This window comes from Cinclus cinclus, chromosome 4 (genome assembly GCF_963662255.1).
Source record: "Cinclus cinclus chromosome 4, bCinCin1.1, whole genome shotgun sequence".
Lineage (NCBI taxonomy): Eukaryota > Metazoa > Chordata > Aves > Passeriformes > Cinclidae > Cinclus > Cinclus cinclus.
In genome coordinates, this window is record NC_085049.1 from 25,221,927 (window position 1) to 25,238,997 (window position 17,071).

The 17,071-nt window shown below is 39.8% G+C and overlaps 1 protein-coding gene across 1 annotated transcript; it reads left to right on the forward strand.

Annotated features, from left to right (window-relative positions):
* The first annotated feature begins 4,813 nt into the window (after nt 1-4,813).
* Nucleotides 4,814-11,738, forward strand: LOC134042970 (sulfotransferase 6B1-like). Its single transcript, XM_062490929.1, has 6 exons — nt 4,814-4,958; nt 5,757-5,941; nt 6,977-7,103; nt 9,276-9,370; nt 10,392-10,578; nt 11,620-11,738. The coding sequence occupies exons 1-6, from the start codon at nt 4,814-4,816 to the stop codon at nt 11,736-11,738; spliced, it is 858 nt and encodes a 285-aa protein (XP_062346913.1).
* The last annotated feature ends 5,333 nt before the right edge of the window (nt 11,739-17,071 follow it).

Genomic DNA, 17,071 nt, shown 5'->3' on the forward strand with positions numbered 1-17,071 from the left:
AAGAGGATAGCATTTGCCATCAGACTTTTTTTCTGTGTTTAGTGATGCTCCACATATTGTAGATCTCTGAAAAACCACACACATCAAAAGGCTTTTCTTTCTGAAATTTTTCTGGCTCCCCGTAGGATACTTTAGCCTGATATTGCATATGTGCTTCAAAATATTTCTGTCCAGTTAGGCTGATAAATCAAAAGAAGTTGAAAGCATTTCAAACCACCAATGAAGTTCCTAGCGCCACTTGAAGTGCTGATGCACCAGCAATTATGGGGTGACTCATTAATTTTTGTAATTAATTCCTGTTCCAATAAGCCAATGAAGATAAGGAGAAAGTAAATCAGGTCTCCATGGCCTGTCCTCTTTCCCTGGATTCCCAGGGATGCCCCTAGGCAGCCTGACAGACAAGGGGGCTTAGCTGGCTGAGCCCGCCTGCATGCACACAGCATCATATTTTTAGACTAATGAAGGTTAAAATCCTCGTTTGATTTTCTTTTCTGCACACTTCTCCCCCTGCCTCCCCTTCACGTCCTCATTCTGGGTGTGTTCACGCCCCGGAGTTGTCGTCATGTGCAGCTGCAGGGCAGGAGCTGGAGAGAGAGCGGTGACCTGAGTGGTGGCACTGAGCTGTGCCGGCGGCGGTGGCTGTGATTAGCTCTGATTAGCTGTGGATGTGGCACGAAACATCCTAAGGCAATGATGAGTTATGCTAAGAGGGATGGAGGGAGGTCAGGGAACTTGATTTTCTTCCATGCTATAAACGCAACATGACTCAGCGCATAGGGCTGAATTCCTCCGGAGCATTAGCTAAGCACAGCACAGTTGCCTCAGATGGCCGTGCCTCTGAAGTCAGAGAAGAGACTTCTGGAATCAGAGCTGTCAACTCACAGCTCTTGATTAGAGCTGTAGGTTAATGAGGGGAGGCTCGTCTGAGAGCACTCAGGCACTGCAGGGAAGCCCTGCCACGAAGAGAACTGCCCATTCCAGTTAAAGCAGCCCTGGCTGAGTCACGCTCCCTGATAGCTGGGACCAACTCAGAGTGCTCTAAGGAAGAGTCACAGGAGTCTTCATGTGTTGTGGGCAGCCTTACACCCATCCTGAAACTGAGTTCCTTTAGAACTACACAGAAGCCCAGGGTGAGGTTCCTACATTCTCAGACACTGAGGTGCCCTAACTTCCCAAACAGTCAGAGCACTCGTGCTGCATTCAACATTTTGCAGGCTGTCTCTATTAAATGGCCATTGGCCATAAACTTATACAAGACTCTGCATTTGTAACGTTAAAATAAGTAGGGATTTCACTGAAACCCTTCAAGGGAAATTCTACTCCCAGGTGCAGTTAAATCCTCTGTTATTTGGGGACGTGGGTTCATCAGACCTGGAACTATGATGAACTGGAAGCTTTTCAGTTCTTGGCCACATCAGTTTTACCACTCCATTCATTACTACAACACTGAAATATTTCACAGCTTTAGGACATTTTAAAAAAAGGAGAAACCTGATGCTTGAGAGTGCTAAAAACCACTTAGAACCCTGTGAATGTACACCCAAATGTTCACCTGTGCAAACAACATGTGGCTTTGCCTGCGTATTCCCACAATATCACAGTATTGTTTTAATACATGCTGCCTGCGAGGGGTTTGGAGGGCAACAGACTGGCCTCAGATGAGAAATCTTCAGATGGAGATATACATGGTACTTACTGCCTTTTATCAAGCAGAGAAGAGAATGGTGAGTCTGAACTGGAGCTTGCAGGGCAGAGGCAGGAACAGAGCAGATTAAATTTTAAAGTCATTAAAAAATAAATTTCTCACCCGACCAGAATATAGATGGGAGAAAGTAAGTCAGATACAGAGACAGGAGGAGCCAGACTGTAGCAGCGTCCAGCTGCTCAGCTGTATTTGGCTCAGCTCACAAAGAATCCCCAAAATCCAAGTTTGGCACTGCTCCCTGGCAAGAAAATACCTGTGAAACTTGCTGGTAACGGGTGCACTCCATCAGTATGGATAGCGGAGACCAGGACAAGGAGAACTTGTTACTGGGAAAAGCTCCTCAGAGCCTGGTGTAGTGATTAGGCAATAGGTACTGCAACCCCAGTCTCTATATACATGTCTACATATACATATACATGTCTACATATACATGTATACATATACATATACATATACATATCTATCTATCTATCTCTGTCTATCTATCTCTCTATCTACATTGATAAAGAAGAAAATCAAACTTGGATGGAGGGTTTGGAACAGTCTTCTTTAAACCTGCGCTCTCTTTGTATAATATAGCTATATATAGCTATATAACGTAATTTATGGCAATGTAGTCAGCATGGTATAATAATGTATTTCATGGCAATGTAGTTAGCATGATTTTAATAATAGCTTTTTCCTGCAAGATGCCGATTATTTTCTTGTTCCTTAAGCTGTTGCACTTCAAAGTACTTTTCCCTTGCAGGGATAGGCCTTATTTTTCAAGTATAGGCAGCATTTGGGGAGGACAAATTTCAGTTTCCTTTCCCCTGGATTGCCATTACACACTTAACAGATAAGCTACTACACAAAGCAACTGAAATAAGCTAAAAGAATGGGAATTTTTCTGGCTACTGTATTGCTTCTGTTCTACACCCTAGCAATTTCTGCTGTGAATGATTAATTCAGGTCCAAGTCCTTAGATGAGGCAAATGCACTGATTTAAAACATAGGAGGAATGCAGGAGGAAATGAAAGAGAGTAAGAACAGTAAATAAGGAAAACATTTTACAATGAGATTACTTCTGCCAGGTCAAGGCAGTAAAGTTTTACTAGCTTGTGCTACGTGCCTGTAACTGGAATGATGACTTGCAAAAACAGCCTTGGAAATCTCTGTATTCAGATTAATATGCATATTCAGAATAACACAGGAACAGGGTTTTTTATGTCTTTGGACATAGTTTGTATACTTGAAATAACCAAAGTGAAATCTGCTGACAGATAGATTTTTCAGTATTCACACCTTAAGGAATGAAGGAGTGTCTTAGGTGGTCAGCCTGGGGGCATGAGGAAAATGTTGAACTTGTCTGAGAAACTCCCTAATTCCTACCTAAGCACCAGTATCTAAGTGTTTCTTCTACCCCCACTGACTTCCTGGAAAGATTCTCCATCACCTCTCGTCCTTAGTGTTAGGGAACATCTTTCCAGAGCATATTTTCCATGATTTTCAACCCCACCTGGCCGTGCATGAGTGGAATTCAGTGTTCACTGATGGCACCGGCCATGTTTTACAGGTGGTAACTGCTTAAGGGCAACTTTATAGGTGAGAAGATCCCTTCTCTTTGGGGCTGAGAAAGGAAACGGGGGTGGGGAAGTAAATTTTACATTGCTGTCTTTTCTGGAGATTGGATTAGAAATAAGCAAGCGCAGAATCTGGTAAGTATCCACAATCCTGGCTGTTCAGGTGTGTTTATTGGAAGGATATGTCTATTTATTAACTTCTCACCAGAGCTCGTGGGAGTACATCTGGGAATCAGCTCCTCTGACCAAACCCAAGTTGTTATTTATGATAAAAAAAGAACATTGGTAAAGCTGGAAAATTCCTGAGCATTGCTTCATTTTAAACCAAGATTTCCAAGGAGGTTTTTGAGTTGAAGATATTGAAGGGCCTCTGTCGAGTATGTTGGAGGAGTCTTTCAATAGGAATAGTGAAGCCACTGGGTTTTTGAAGAAAAGAATGTAAAAAAGAGTAAATTAATTTGTGGCAATTGAAAGGAAAATTGAAAATATTGAACATTCCAAAATGCTTTAGTTCATAACTGAGCTATTTATTTTACTGTGATACACTCACTCTACTTAAGGTTATATTAAACAAAAGTGAAGCTTTCTGTTTGAAAAATAATAATGATAATTTCCACAGGTTCAACTAAAAAAACTACCCAAACATTTTGTCCTAGGGTGACAATTAATTTATTATAATTAATAGAGAACTGGCTCTTCCTCACTTTGGAAGTGACTTTTGTAATGATAAATCTGCATATTATGTGGAAAGATTTAAAAATCTTCAACCGCTTCTAGTCATGAAACACATGGGATTAAAAGCAATGTTAAATATCTATATAATAAATCTATTTAAATATCTACTTTCATTTTGGAACATTTTGTTGCTTATACTCTTCTTATGGAGACATACAACATTTAAAAAATTATTGTGCCTCTATGTGTATCTGTTTTTAAGATTCTCAGGCTGAAATCAGAAAATCTTCAAAACACTGGTTCCTTAACGTCACAAGATTCAATCACTTTACATCAATTTGCACTTTTGAAATTTCAACCTTTTCTATAGTTGATAAAATGAAACAAACAAACAAAAAGTCATTTATATCAAATAAGAAATTGTTTTTCTAATAATTAAAATTATTTTAAGAGCCATCTTTTTCCTTGGTAGGTAGAATAGTTTCTGACAAAATTTAACTTACAGAACAATCATATTAAGCATATTTTAAGGCACCATGAAATGTTCATTCTCATTATTTTTCACAATTACATTTTGACTATTACCTCATGTCTTTATCTGGAGAGCCAATAAATGACAAATGGGATGCATCTTTCATGACTCAGCATCAGTTATTTATTAAGTTAGCTCTAATATTTTCAGTTGCCTTTATCAAGTACGTGAAAAAAAAAAATCAGTACCTGATAGGACATTGTGGCAAAGTATATAAGCATGAGGTTTTTGCTGCTCAGTCTCAATCTGTCACTTCGACCCACCTGACTAAGAAGTGACTTTTAAATCTTCCTCCTATCCCTGTTATCTGATTTGCAGGAATCCAGGACTTAAGCAACCATGTCCAACTCTGGGGAGGCAGAGCTCCTACACACATTTAAGGGGATTCCCTTTACCACCAGGTCTTCTCCAGAACTTTTAAAATCCTTGGATACTTTTGATGCTAGAGAAGATGATGTCCTTTTGGTTTCCTATCCCAAATCTGGTAAGTTCTAGTTTTCAATATTAATTGCAAGAAGTCTTGATTTTGTGTTTCATGTTCTCTGCTTAAACTACTTGGGAAATGTCTGTGTGAAAGAAACAGGAAAGGATGTGTAAGTATGTGAATATATTATTCTGTCAGTAAATGTTTATATTACAAGAAATATGGGTCATTTCCCTACATTTTGATTCTGTAATAGAAAACAATCTCAAGCGTTTTCATGTTGGAAAGCAAATATATATTCCTTACCTGTAAGCAAAATCTGTACTTGAAAGATTTTCTTGAGGACTTTCTACATTCAAGTATGAGCAAATTAAGAACTGTATGAAGTTATTTGTGTGGCTCTCAGCTGTAGATTTATTAATTTCTTATCCTCTCTCCACTCACCTCTCTTGCACAGAGGAGCACACACCTAGGGGGAACTCAGTCAGTGCTTTCAGAAATATATACAGACTCAAGTTATTGTAAGGAAAAAAAAAACGCAAACAAACAGGTTATTCCAAAATAAATTATAAAAACAATATAGCCACCTCTCAGCTGACAGCAGTTTGTATAATGGGGTGGTTCTGGTACCAGTATTAACACTTCTCTCAGAGTTACATTGTAATTAATTTTTTTCAGTGTTTATATATTTGGAGCCAATGGGATCATTTAGTCATATAAAGTTTCTTGAATCTGGAGGATTAGAAATATAACTTGTTCACTAGCAAGGTGATTCCATATGAAAAATGCATGTTTCACAGTAATAAATATTCATCCTTTTGTTTGGTTGTTTGTTTTCTTAAAATTACTCTTCTGTAGGCACTCACTGGCTTGCAGGAGTTATAACAAAGCTTTACAATGCTCAAGTCACAGTAACATCTCCAATTGAATTTGGAGACATTTCCCAACTGGAGGAGCTGAATAAACTCTCATCAAAGAGAATCATCCCAACACACTTAGACTACAACATGTTGCCTCCAAATTTTAAGAGTAAGAAATGCAAGGTAAGGCAAAAATTATATTAAAGCAGTAAAATCTGTAGAAAGTTTATTAGGAGTCTATTTTTTCCTGTTGATTCTTAGTAATTTTTGAATGACTCAGTTTTTAGAATTGTTTTGCTGTGAATTTTGGAGACACAGCTGACTGGCGGTGGAAGGCACATGAGCAGAAATTTGAACTAGGGACTGGGTTCTGCTCCTGCCCCACTGCTCCCATGGGGTGATTTCTACACCAGGCACCACACAAAACAGGACATCAGCATCTTTCAATCAGAAATCTCTCATTAGTAATGGGTGTGTTCTCACTACCCCATTTCTTACTGTCTTAGGAAATCTTGGCTAGTTACAGGCTGCTCTGGGATTAAAGGTACTCTGACCCTCCTGCTGTAGCTTTCTGAAGAGCCCATAAATGTATTGTGCTAACAGAGGGGAAATGAGATGTGGGAGGCAGATTCAGAGCAGAGTTTTTAGTTCACCTGGATTGGAAGAGACCTTAAAGATCATCTTGTTCTAACCTCCATACCATGGGCAGGGAGACCTACTAAACCAGTTCCTCCCATGCTAATGTGGGACATCTTTAAAAAATAAACTATGGGTCTCAGATTTTATATTCAAAGTCAAAACTTTCAGGATCACTCAGATCCAGACTTTTGGGACAAAGCTGATTTGAATGAAAGGCCAAAAAGTTTATGTTTTGCAGCTGTCCTTTTAATATTAATTAGTAAATGCTTTCATATGTGAGATATATGAGACAATACACTGACTCAACGTTAAAGTTAACCCAGGCTCTTTCATAAAACATAAACATTACCCAGATGGGGCAAACATGCCACTGTTCACATGGAATTGTTTACTAATCACTATGGACCCTTTATTAAGAAGAGATTTCTAATTTAATGGTGTAGTCACCAAAGGAGGAATCCTAAAGGAAAGGGTTTTGACACTGCAAATTGCCTGTGACCATGTTCTGTTTACACACAGAGGTCCTCTAAAATAAAGGGAGGACATTATCATTAATAACTACATTTTCTTCATTTACAGATGATCTACATCAGCAGAAATCCAAAAGACACTGCAGTTTCCATGTTTCATTACTACAGAGATAACCCAAACCTTCCCACTGTAGACACCTGGCCTGCTTTCTTTGACCTGTTCTTAAAAGGCAGTGGTAAGGATAAATATTTTCTCTTTGCAGTTCATGTTAGTTTATTATGCACAGAAAGACTTAAGAAATTTGAACTGTGTGAAAACTCCTTATTAAACACCTTATTCATATGGCGTTGGTGGGCATAAATCCTAATGCCAAGCTAAACAAAAGCAAATAATATGGATGTTCTCTTCAGCCCTGCAAGGAGCCTTTCTGAGAAGAAGGGGCATCATTCCAGCACAGCTGTTTGCAGGTTTTTGTTACTCTGTTGCCCTGGGCAAGCAGGGCTGTGACTGATGACAGAGCATGTGAGGGGACTGTCACTAGGCTGCAGGGACAGCTGTGGCTGCAGGTCTGGTGTCTTCTCCAGGCTGAGAGACAGCCCTGGGTAGCCCAGCAAAGGAGCCTGGACACATTCCTAAAGCCCTTCTGCACACACTGTCCTTGATGTGCCGTCTGAGAAATGGAGTCCAAAGACCAAGGACAAGAGGGAGACGTTTTAGGAGCAGTGGGATGGCAGCTGGCAACAGGACCTTGTTCACATTGTCTACTTCCATTCAGTGTTTTATTACTCCTTTGAGGACACGTGTCACCACAGCGATGGTAACAGCAATAATGTTTGATCACCTCGAAAACTTCAAAAGAAAAGTGCCACTGCAGTCATCATGGGCTCACATCAGAGCTCCAGGAGTCAATTTGTTTACTGCCTCCTCCAGGCTTTGGCTCAGATATGGTGTTCTGAGTCCAGAGCAGCCCTAAGGCACAAGCTTCAGGGATTTGCAGGATCTTGACTTGTTTACTATCAATTCTGAATGCACAATAGTGAAAAAAAGGAAAGGGGATCCTATTCAAGGCCAGGCTGGATGGGGCTCTGAGCAACCTGCTCTGGTACAAGGTGTCCCTGCCCATGGCAGGGGGGTTGGAACTAAATGATCTTTAAGATCTCTTCCAATCTGAAGCATTCAATGATTAAATTTTAAAAGCATCTCCTATTTCCCTGTAAATTATTAGCCACCTTCTATTTTCTGAGTGCTTATGTGTGACATAAATAGACAACTATGCTGGTAACAAGAGAAATTTATCTAAGAGGTGATGTGGAGGGAAGGGTGGTAATTTTTGTCACCTTTGTGCTGCTTGATCCAAGTCCTGCAGTACTCTTGCAGAGTTAATATCAGCTCAAAACAAGGGTTAGGACACACAGTAATGCAATCACTGGAGTCTCCAAGGCTCTCCTGAAGCCACCAGGACTGTGCTATCACTGGCCACATCCCCAAAGTAGCTGGCCAGGGGAGCAGGGTTTAACTGCACACTGCGGAGCACACATGCCTTGCACTTAGAAACTGCTTTATGTGCTGGAGAGGGCTACAGACTGGAGCAGTCAGCTTAATTATAGCTGTTAATTATAATTTATACTTAATTACAACTCACAGTTTGTGACCAAAATGACGCCCATTACAAGATTAGAATTTTCTAGTGGTGGTGGTTATAAAACAAAATCTTAGTTCTGAAGAATGCTGGCTGAACTTTCTCTGTTCAGGTCTCTTCTCATTGCCCTGCAAGAGGTTTTCATCTTGCCTTTGAAATGGAGACGTCAGAATGTTGGTTTTTAAAAGAAAGCTGAAATTTATCTGTGTTTCCATGGTTCAGCAAACGGGGCATTCAAACAAAACAAATCAGCTACAAACCCTTTTATCTGTGACACTGGCTGAATGAGGCATTTGCTTGAGTTCTTTAAATAATTCATCTTCAGAGTTTAAAAATTATACAGATTCCCTTCTTCTGGGATGAAAGAGAGGCAACAACAGTGTGCTCCATTTACCAGACTGCTCATTTCATCTCCTGCTGAGGTGGTCATATCTCGGCGACCACAGACATGCAGTCAGTCCTCTGTGAGATGTTCAGGTCTTGTTAGGCTGATACATTTTATTTCATTATTGGCCTTTCCTTAGATCCAGAGCCTGCTTCCACTACAGAATCATATCTCAGAATAGTATCCGGTATTAAAACAAATTGCAACAAGAATGGAAACATCTTTGGAAGTTACTTTTGTAAATTTGTATCACTTGACACAAAGAACTGCCTGGGTTTTAGAGGAATATGGATACAAATTATTCCCCTAAATGCGTGAGGTAGCATCACAGTTATTTCTGAAAAAAGTTTATCTGAATCTCTTTTACATGGTTTTCCTTTCAGTTGTCTGTGGATCCTGGTTTGATCATTTCCTAAGCTGGGAAGAACATGAAGATGAAAAGAACATCCTCTTTTTGTTCTATGAAGACATGAAGAAGGTAAATATGCTCTCTGCTCTTGGTGCAGAAGGCATTACTTGTAAATTAGCATCTTTAAAACATCAAAGAGGAAGTCATAATGAAAAATGAGAAAGAAAGAAAATGTGAATATATATCTTCGGGCATATTTTTCATTTGTATGGAATTTTGTATTAATTAAATAATTCTGACTACACAAGTTATATAAATATCAAATCTCGTGAGAGTTGCATTTCTTAGATGCAGGAATGGGACTCAGACAATTTTCCTCAGGCTCAGGCAGAATTTTAAGTTCCTCTTTTTCTGTCCTATGGAAACACCAGCCAAGGACATCTATTGAGGGCCAAACATTATTTGCTATGTCTAACATTTCAGGTGAAATTATCAAAAAGTCATGTAAGACAACAGAACTCCTCACATTTGAAACTTGTGTTCCCAATAAAAAGGAAAATTAGAGGCTGGAAGAGTAGGGGAAAACTTCACTATTCTTGAAAAAGAAAAAGTAAAATATTAATATACCTTAGCTTTTGGTATGTTTAGAATGAATTTTTAGGTGAATAGAAAATACTTTCCAGTGTCTCCATGAAAATAAGTTTGTTCATTTTGGGGAGGGGGGTAGGAAATTCAACTATTAGGAATATAAACAAACCATTTTGGATGCAGTCATTTGTTAGATCTCTAGATATAACACATCTAATGAAATAGGCTACTTGGAGCTGGGTCTTGTGTATGCCTCTATTTCCAGGGAAATAATTCTGAGAAACAGGAGAACATTTTATCTGAACTGGGAGGTAAAATTGATAATGTGACTGTGTGTGATATGGCATATTCTGTATTTATTAATTTCTGTGAGTATGGCTAAGAGGGGAATCAGGTTTGCTGTACCTGTCATCTGCACAATCCAATGACATATTTAGCTTTGCTTGAAATAAAGTAAATGTGTGACAAACTCATTATGTAATAAAAGAGATCATTTTCAAATCAGCTAAAAGTCTGATAATCAGCCCAGAAACATAAAAGCTTTATTTTTCTTATACCTCAGGATCTCCCTAAGGTTGTAAAGGAAATTAGTTTGTTCCTGAATTTAAACGTCAGTGACAACAATGTCCAAGACATCTGCAAGAAGTCCTCATTCTCAGAGATGAAGAATGACACACAAAAGGAGAACAGCAATCCCAATCACACCGTGTGTGCTCTGACATCCAACAGGAAGCTCATCTTCCGAAAAGGTAAATTCCTTTGTGCCTAACACAGCAGAAGGAGTGGGAATCCAGGTCTTTCCTGGAGTCTTTGGGTCAGCCCTGGGAAGGGATGACAGGATTCTTTGATCTGAAGTCCTCTTAAAAATCACTTCCTAACTTCTCTGGCTGCAAATTCAGACTTGTACTAGAGAAGCACAGAGGAGTCTGAACTACAGCCTGACTAATATTGCTCTGTGAGAGCTGTTGAGCCAAAAGGAAAGGTTCTCTTTACCAGCATTACTCTTTATCTGTCTTTTTTTTTTTTTTTATCTAAAAGTTGACCACCTCAGTGTTTTCCAACATATCTCTCAGATATCACCTGCCAAGGTCACTTAGTTGACTAGAATAAGAAAGAGCCAGACACATTCCTTCTGAATGAGACTGCTCTTATCACTCCTTATCTTACTGAAATATTCCTGAGGAAAGAGTATGACGACAACAACAACAACAGAATGGTCATAGGTAAATTCTAGACCTTGGAAAATTTTCCACAGTTCTTAGCTAAGATGTGATTTTAAAATACCCTCAGGAGCTGTTTTCTTGCTCTGGCATTTCAGAAGCTTCCACAGGTTTGGATAACAAGTAAATCAAGCCCACTGTTTTACATGGATTTTGATTATTTTGATTTAGTTAATTTTGAACAACAATTAACAGTTTAAAACTAGGAGTTGTTTCAATTAGTAAACAGAGAAATGTTACCTCCAATTAATTCAACTAAGGCATGGCAAGATGTCCCTTGGAGCTGCAATTCCACCTTGGAGAGCTGCTGTTCTTCCTCCACCACTTGTGTTGCTGGCACTAAACAACTCTGAAGATGAGGGTTCATCAGCCTTCATGGATGATGATCCATCTCCTTCCACCAGAGTCTCACTGGAACAATTCTGATCCTGACCCAACCCAGTGACCGTGGTTAAGAATATATTAATATCTGTGCCAACAGCAACACCAACAAAAACAGGCTGGTTTAAAAATAATTTTCAGCTCCACATATTGCTCACTTCACTGTTCTTTCTGTTCCTGCTTTTCTAGGTGCTGTTGGTGATTGGAAGAACTACTTCACTCCAAAGCAGAATATTAGGTTTCAGGAGATATTTAATGAGAAAATGAAACTCAGCAAGATGGCAGAAAGTTTCATCTATGAGTTCTGAGTCCACATGGAGAACATGATCCAGTTATCAACAAACATGTACAGACCAGTTTGTGGGAAGTTCTGAATGGGCGCTCCCACTAGTTTATAATGCTTCTAAATGGGAAGGACTATAAAAATGGGGGTTTTGAGAACAGGAAGGTTCTGACAGAGTGCCAGAACTGAACTCAGTTCTCAGAGGGCAGGTGTACATGGTTTCACATAGTTAGGTGTCAGGCCCAGTGTTTGACAACCAAATCTATTTCATAATTTCTTTTTCTTTTTTTTTGCTCCAATGGGATATGAACAGATTTTGTAAACCTGAGTTAAGAATTTTACCCAAGATAATATGAAGAGAAAAACAAGAAACCAACTTGTACGAAATGGAATATAATAAGAGCTCTAAAAACACATAATAAGAAAATGACCAAAAATTTGATGACCCCAGACTTGCTGCTTCTGTGATACACCATGATTTGGAAGTGACTATCTAATTGGACATTGTTATTGATAATTAAGTAGAAAACTGCAACATTTGAAGATCTGAAGTCTATTTACAAAAATATTTCTTTTTTTCTCCTTTTTTTTAAACAATATGTAGTTCTTTGATGTAACTTTTTCTGGGTCAGAGAGTCTCTGTGTTTTTAATGCAATGATACAAATCTAAATAAATTTCAGCACCACATGTTGGGCAACCGTAAATGTGTTTCCTTTCTATTTGATTTTCTTTCTGCAAAATGCCTGTTTCCAGTGTTTTGATGAGAACTATTTTACTTCTCACTCCTTGGGCAACAGAGCCAAACCACAACTCTTCCAAACAGCACTTATTTATTTACTCTGACCTGATACAACAGATTTTCCAAGAATCAACTGTCTGTGTCCACATCCCAGGGACTGTTCTACCCAACCACACAGTTCCAAGGCAGAACAGAGTTTCTGTGTGTAAGGGAAGCTCGTCCTCTGGGTGTGTTGTTTCTGAGGTACAGACTTGTTTCATAAATGCTAATCTCCCTGAAGCCACACACTTCACACTTGCCAGGCAGCCCTTTCATTTCACACCTGCTGTGTGCAAGCTGGCATTAACACCTACTGATTTTGCACAGACACAGAAGTTATGGTGCTGGGGAAGAGTGGGAGAAAAGCCTGTGTGCAGTTCCTTTCCCATTTACCAATTCAACACAACCTAAAGGAGAGGATGCCCTGTTCTATGCAAATCACCATTTGATGTGTTACTTTGCTTTTCTGACATTAAAACCACTCAGTCTTCCCCCAAAATGCCACTGTTGCTCTCCCTTCAGGTGTTGTTCTTCCACTATCAGTAGTGGCAAGAAATCACCTAATGAAAATAATTGAGCATTTTACTTAGAGACTTAGCTTTTTCTGGTCTTTTGAATATGGGAAAAAAGCCAGAGCGTCCTTGGGGAAATGAGGTTTGCAAGCGCGTTTAGCTGCACTAAGACTTCTGTAGGCAGCATTTGCACCACACATTGTATGCACACACAGAAAGGATTGTTTATATCAACATCATACTCACAGCATGGAACTGCGTCTCAAGGAACAGGATGAGGATTTGCCTTGTGGATCAAGGTAAGCTTGGTAAACTTACCCATCAGGGTAGGTAAGGGAGGTAACACTGTGCTGCTCTACGTGCAGTTAGTTCCCTAGCTGCTTCAGGGTGATGAGGAATTAATCAGTTTACAACATGGCCTACTGGATAAATTATGGATTTACCTAGATTAAAAAAAAAAAAAATCCAGCAGGATTTAATCAGCAGGGGAACGAAACAGAGCTAGGCCATGTGTGTGCTGTCCGAGCTCTGGCACCAATGGCAGCAGCTCAGGTATGGAGGCACTGCAAGGCACAGGCCCAGTCTGCTCTCCACACTGCCATGCACTGCCTGCAACTTTACCCCCCAGATCCCCCGAAACCTCTTGGCTTCCTTCACAAATCAAACATGCGCTTTGAACAAAGTGCTAAGTGTTGGTACACTGATGTGAAGAGTCAGGACCAGGGCCCGTTTGTGAGTTATCGGAACTACTGGCCATAAAATCTGTTCAGACTCCAGGTGGAGATAAGTGTAGCTCCAGGTCCTTTAAGAGGCGGCATTCAGAGAATGGGATTGATCCAAAGGTAGATCATGATAAATATACTCAGGAAAACTTAAAGTTCATGAAGTGAAAGGAATGGGAGCGTTTTATATTCGTCTAAATCGGGTAAAGGGCCGTGAGGGGAATGAGGAGAGGCTGAGGCCACTTGGGTCTGTTCAGCTGGAGGAGACCGAGGGGAGACCTCACTGCAGCTACAACTCCCTGGCGAGGGGAAGAGCAGGGGCAGGCCCTGATCTCTGCTCTGTGCCACCAGGGACAGGACCCAGGGAACGGCCCTAAATTGTGTCAGGGGAGGGTTAGGGTGGATACCACCCCCAGAGGGTGTTGGGCACTGCCCAGGCTCCCCAGGGAATGGTCACAGCCCCAAGGCTGCCAGAGCTCCAGGAGCGTTTGGACAGCGCTCTTAGGAACAGGGTGGGAATGTCGGGGTGTCTGTGCGGGAGCTGGACTCCTGATCCTGAGGGTTCCCCTCTAACTCACCTTATTCTGGGATTCTGAGGTACTTCATCCCATTTTTCAATCTTTTTAGATCAGTCTTAGCCTAATGAACAGAAACACTGCTGGGCCTCACTGCTCAGAAGGATCAGTGCATGGTGACTGATCCCCTCCCAGCTTGAGTCCGAACTGCTGTGGACAAAGTGTAACCAAGTAAAAAGGGTGGGACAGTGAAAACAAAATCCTACGTGGACTGTACTAGCCATAAACAGGTGTGCAAGTATACCCTCAGTTAAAAGTTACATCCCTGGAGAGACTATCTCCATGTTTAATACAAGAGTAGCCATAACTAGCCCAGATACATTGCAGTTTAGACCAGAAACTTGTCTTCAATGCATGTAAACAATCAGGAAAAATGTGGTATTTTCCAGAATGTTCTCCAAACCTCTGAGTCCATTTTGGCCAAGAACTTTCACAGCAATTTACTGTGAGTATCTCTGACTACAGATAACAATGATCATTGATTCATCCAACATACCTGTACACTTACATAATTCTGTGTGTACTTGTGCCCTATTTTCCTTAATATTTTTATGATTAGATTACTCCTACTGATAATAGTAATGCCATTTCCTGCTGCTCACTGTGTGAGAGCTACACACTGACGTGGAATGAACTACTAACACACTTTGTGAAATAAAAATAAACGCAGTTGGGTATTTCCAAAACCAGAAATAGAAGCAAGTATTCATGGTTCAGAACCAGAACTGTGTCAAGTGTCAGACTCATGAAACACGTGGCCAAAGCCTGTCTTAAGTGTTCTGAGATTCACTAAATGTCTGTAACCCACGTCCAACTTTGGAAATCCAGGAGCTGCAAATGTGCTGAGGCCACAGAAAAACTGGAAAGCACCACTAAATACAACATGGTAAATTTATATTCCTCAGGCACCTGATTTTGGTCACTGCTAGCTTATTCAGTGGCTTTTCCATGGTTTTCCATCCTTAATTTTACAGATACTTTAACACAACTCCCTTCAATCCAAAGTGAAGAATTCCAGTTTGGCTATTGCTGCCACTGAACCTGATTCCTTTCTTCCATAATCCATTTTATTCTCCCAAAAACCTTTGGAATGATACAGCCGTTTCAACAGAAACAAAACATTCAAAACACACACAAACCACCGAATTATACAGCAAATTAATTATTTTTATCCTATTTTCTATTTGTTCTTTTTCTAGTAATTCCTCCTTTTTCAACTGCTAGCAGGCACTTCAAACCACTAGGTACTTTTCTGAATTATAACTGCTCTGTGAAAATTGATATTCTAATACATATGACATCAGGACTGGTTTTCAGTTAAGCTCAGCTTATTTTATATGAATCTCCTCAGTTTCACCAGCCCCTCTCTTTACCAACCAGAATAATTTGGTATCATTACCTTCACACTGCTCATTCTCTCTCATGTCTCCCCCAAAGATTTTTCAGACAAGTGTATTACAGATAAGCTTTTCTAACCCACTTGTATATCAGGTTCACACATAATGGTGTTTTTCCTCTGTACAGCATTACTGCTCTTGTAATGGTAACAATTAGGATGATTGGTCCTGCTGGGTGGAATTGGACTAATTGACTTATGTCTGGAAAAAGTAAATAGTGTTTTAAGACCACACTAACACAAAAACAAATTTTAAAACAAAAAAAACCTCCCCCAACACGGGCTCTGGAAAAACTAAAATGTGTGCTCAAGGTTTAAAAGTCTTAAAACCTTGAAATCAGCAAGCATTGAAACATATCTCTGACTTCCAAAGGCTGAGATATATGCGATTCCTACTGATTTGAAAACACTTAAAGTAAGAATGTGTTGCATCACCTCACAGGAACTGGAGGGGAAGATAAACTGAATAGGAGAAAGAACAGATGAATGAATAAATTAATGGAGTCAAAAGTAGGTGAAGGTGTGCATGTGATTAATTTGGGCATTTAATCTGTCTGCCTTCACCACCATAAATCATTTGTGTGGCACATGAACTTGGGAGTATAAGATTTGGAGTACAGAAACTCACCACAAGCCAGCCCATAACCATTCTCTACTTAAAAGACTGTAGAGAAAGCTGTTTATTTAAAATTTGAGGTAATCAGCTATTTTTTCATAATAGCTTATTACTAATATTTACATAATTTCCTTTTTTACCATTTCACGTGATCATGACAGAACATTACCTAAGATGACCTAACACATTACCTAAGATCTTCTTTGGAATACTGTAGGTTAATTAAAGCAAAAAAACAAGTGCTCACATGGCCAAAAGATGATCTCGGAATTAGCCCAGAAAAACAAAACTGACCATTGAAATCTACTCTCAATGAGTAATTAAAAAAAAAAAAAAAAAAAATCAAAGGCAGTTATGTTGTCACATGTACTGGAACAGGCCTTGGAAAAATATTCTACACATTTGAACCTTTGAACCTTTCCTGGTACTTGGGATTTCACCTCTAAGGTGACAGAGTTACCCTCACTGTCTCTGCCTCTCTGACCCCTAAATCCTTCATATCATTGAGGCTCTTCTATAAAATCAAGAGCAGCAATTAAGGCATCCCTCTTCCCACTCCATAATCAGGCTTTCCACCTCAGTGTGGGCAATACAAATCTGAACCTTTCAGGCAGCTGAGCCTGTATAGCCAGTATCTTTTTTTGGTAAACAGTCTCTAGAGTTCTTTTATCCTTCATATTCTTCCCAATGTAAGACTATACCATGTTCTTCTGAACAAGAATTCACCAAAGTGAAAACATTGATGTCTAAAATGTGGC

Coding starts and splice junctions, on each gene's coding strand:
- LOC134042970 (XM_062490929.1), top strand. CDS start 4,814: ATGTCCAACTCTGGGGAGGCAGAGCTCCTACACACATTTAAGGGGATT. Junction 7,104..9,275: donor CCTGTTCTTAAAAGGCAGTG/GTAAGGATAAAT, acceptor TTTTCCTTTCAG/TTGTCTGTGGATCCTGGTTT. Junction 9,371..10,391: donor TCTATGAAGACATGAAGAAG/GTAAATATGCTC, acceptor CTTATACCTCAG/GATCTCCCTAAGGTTGTAAA.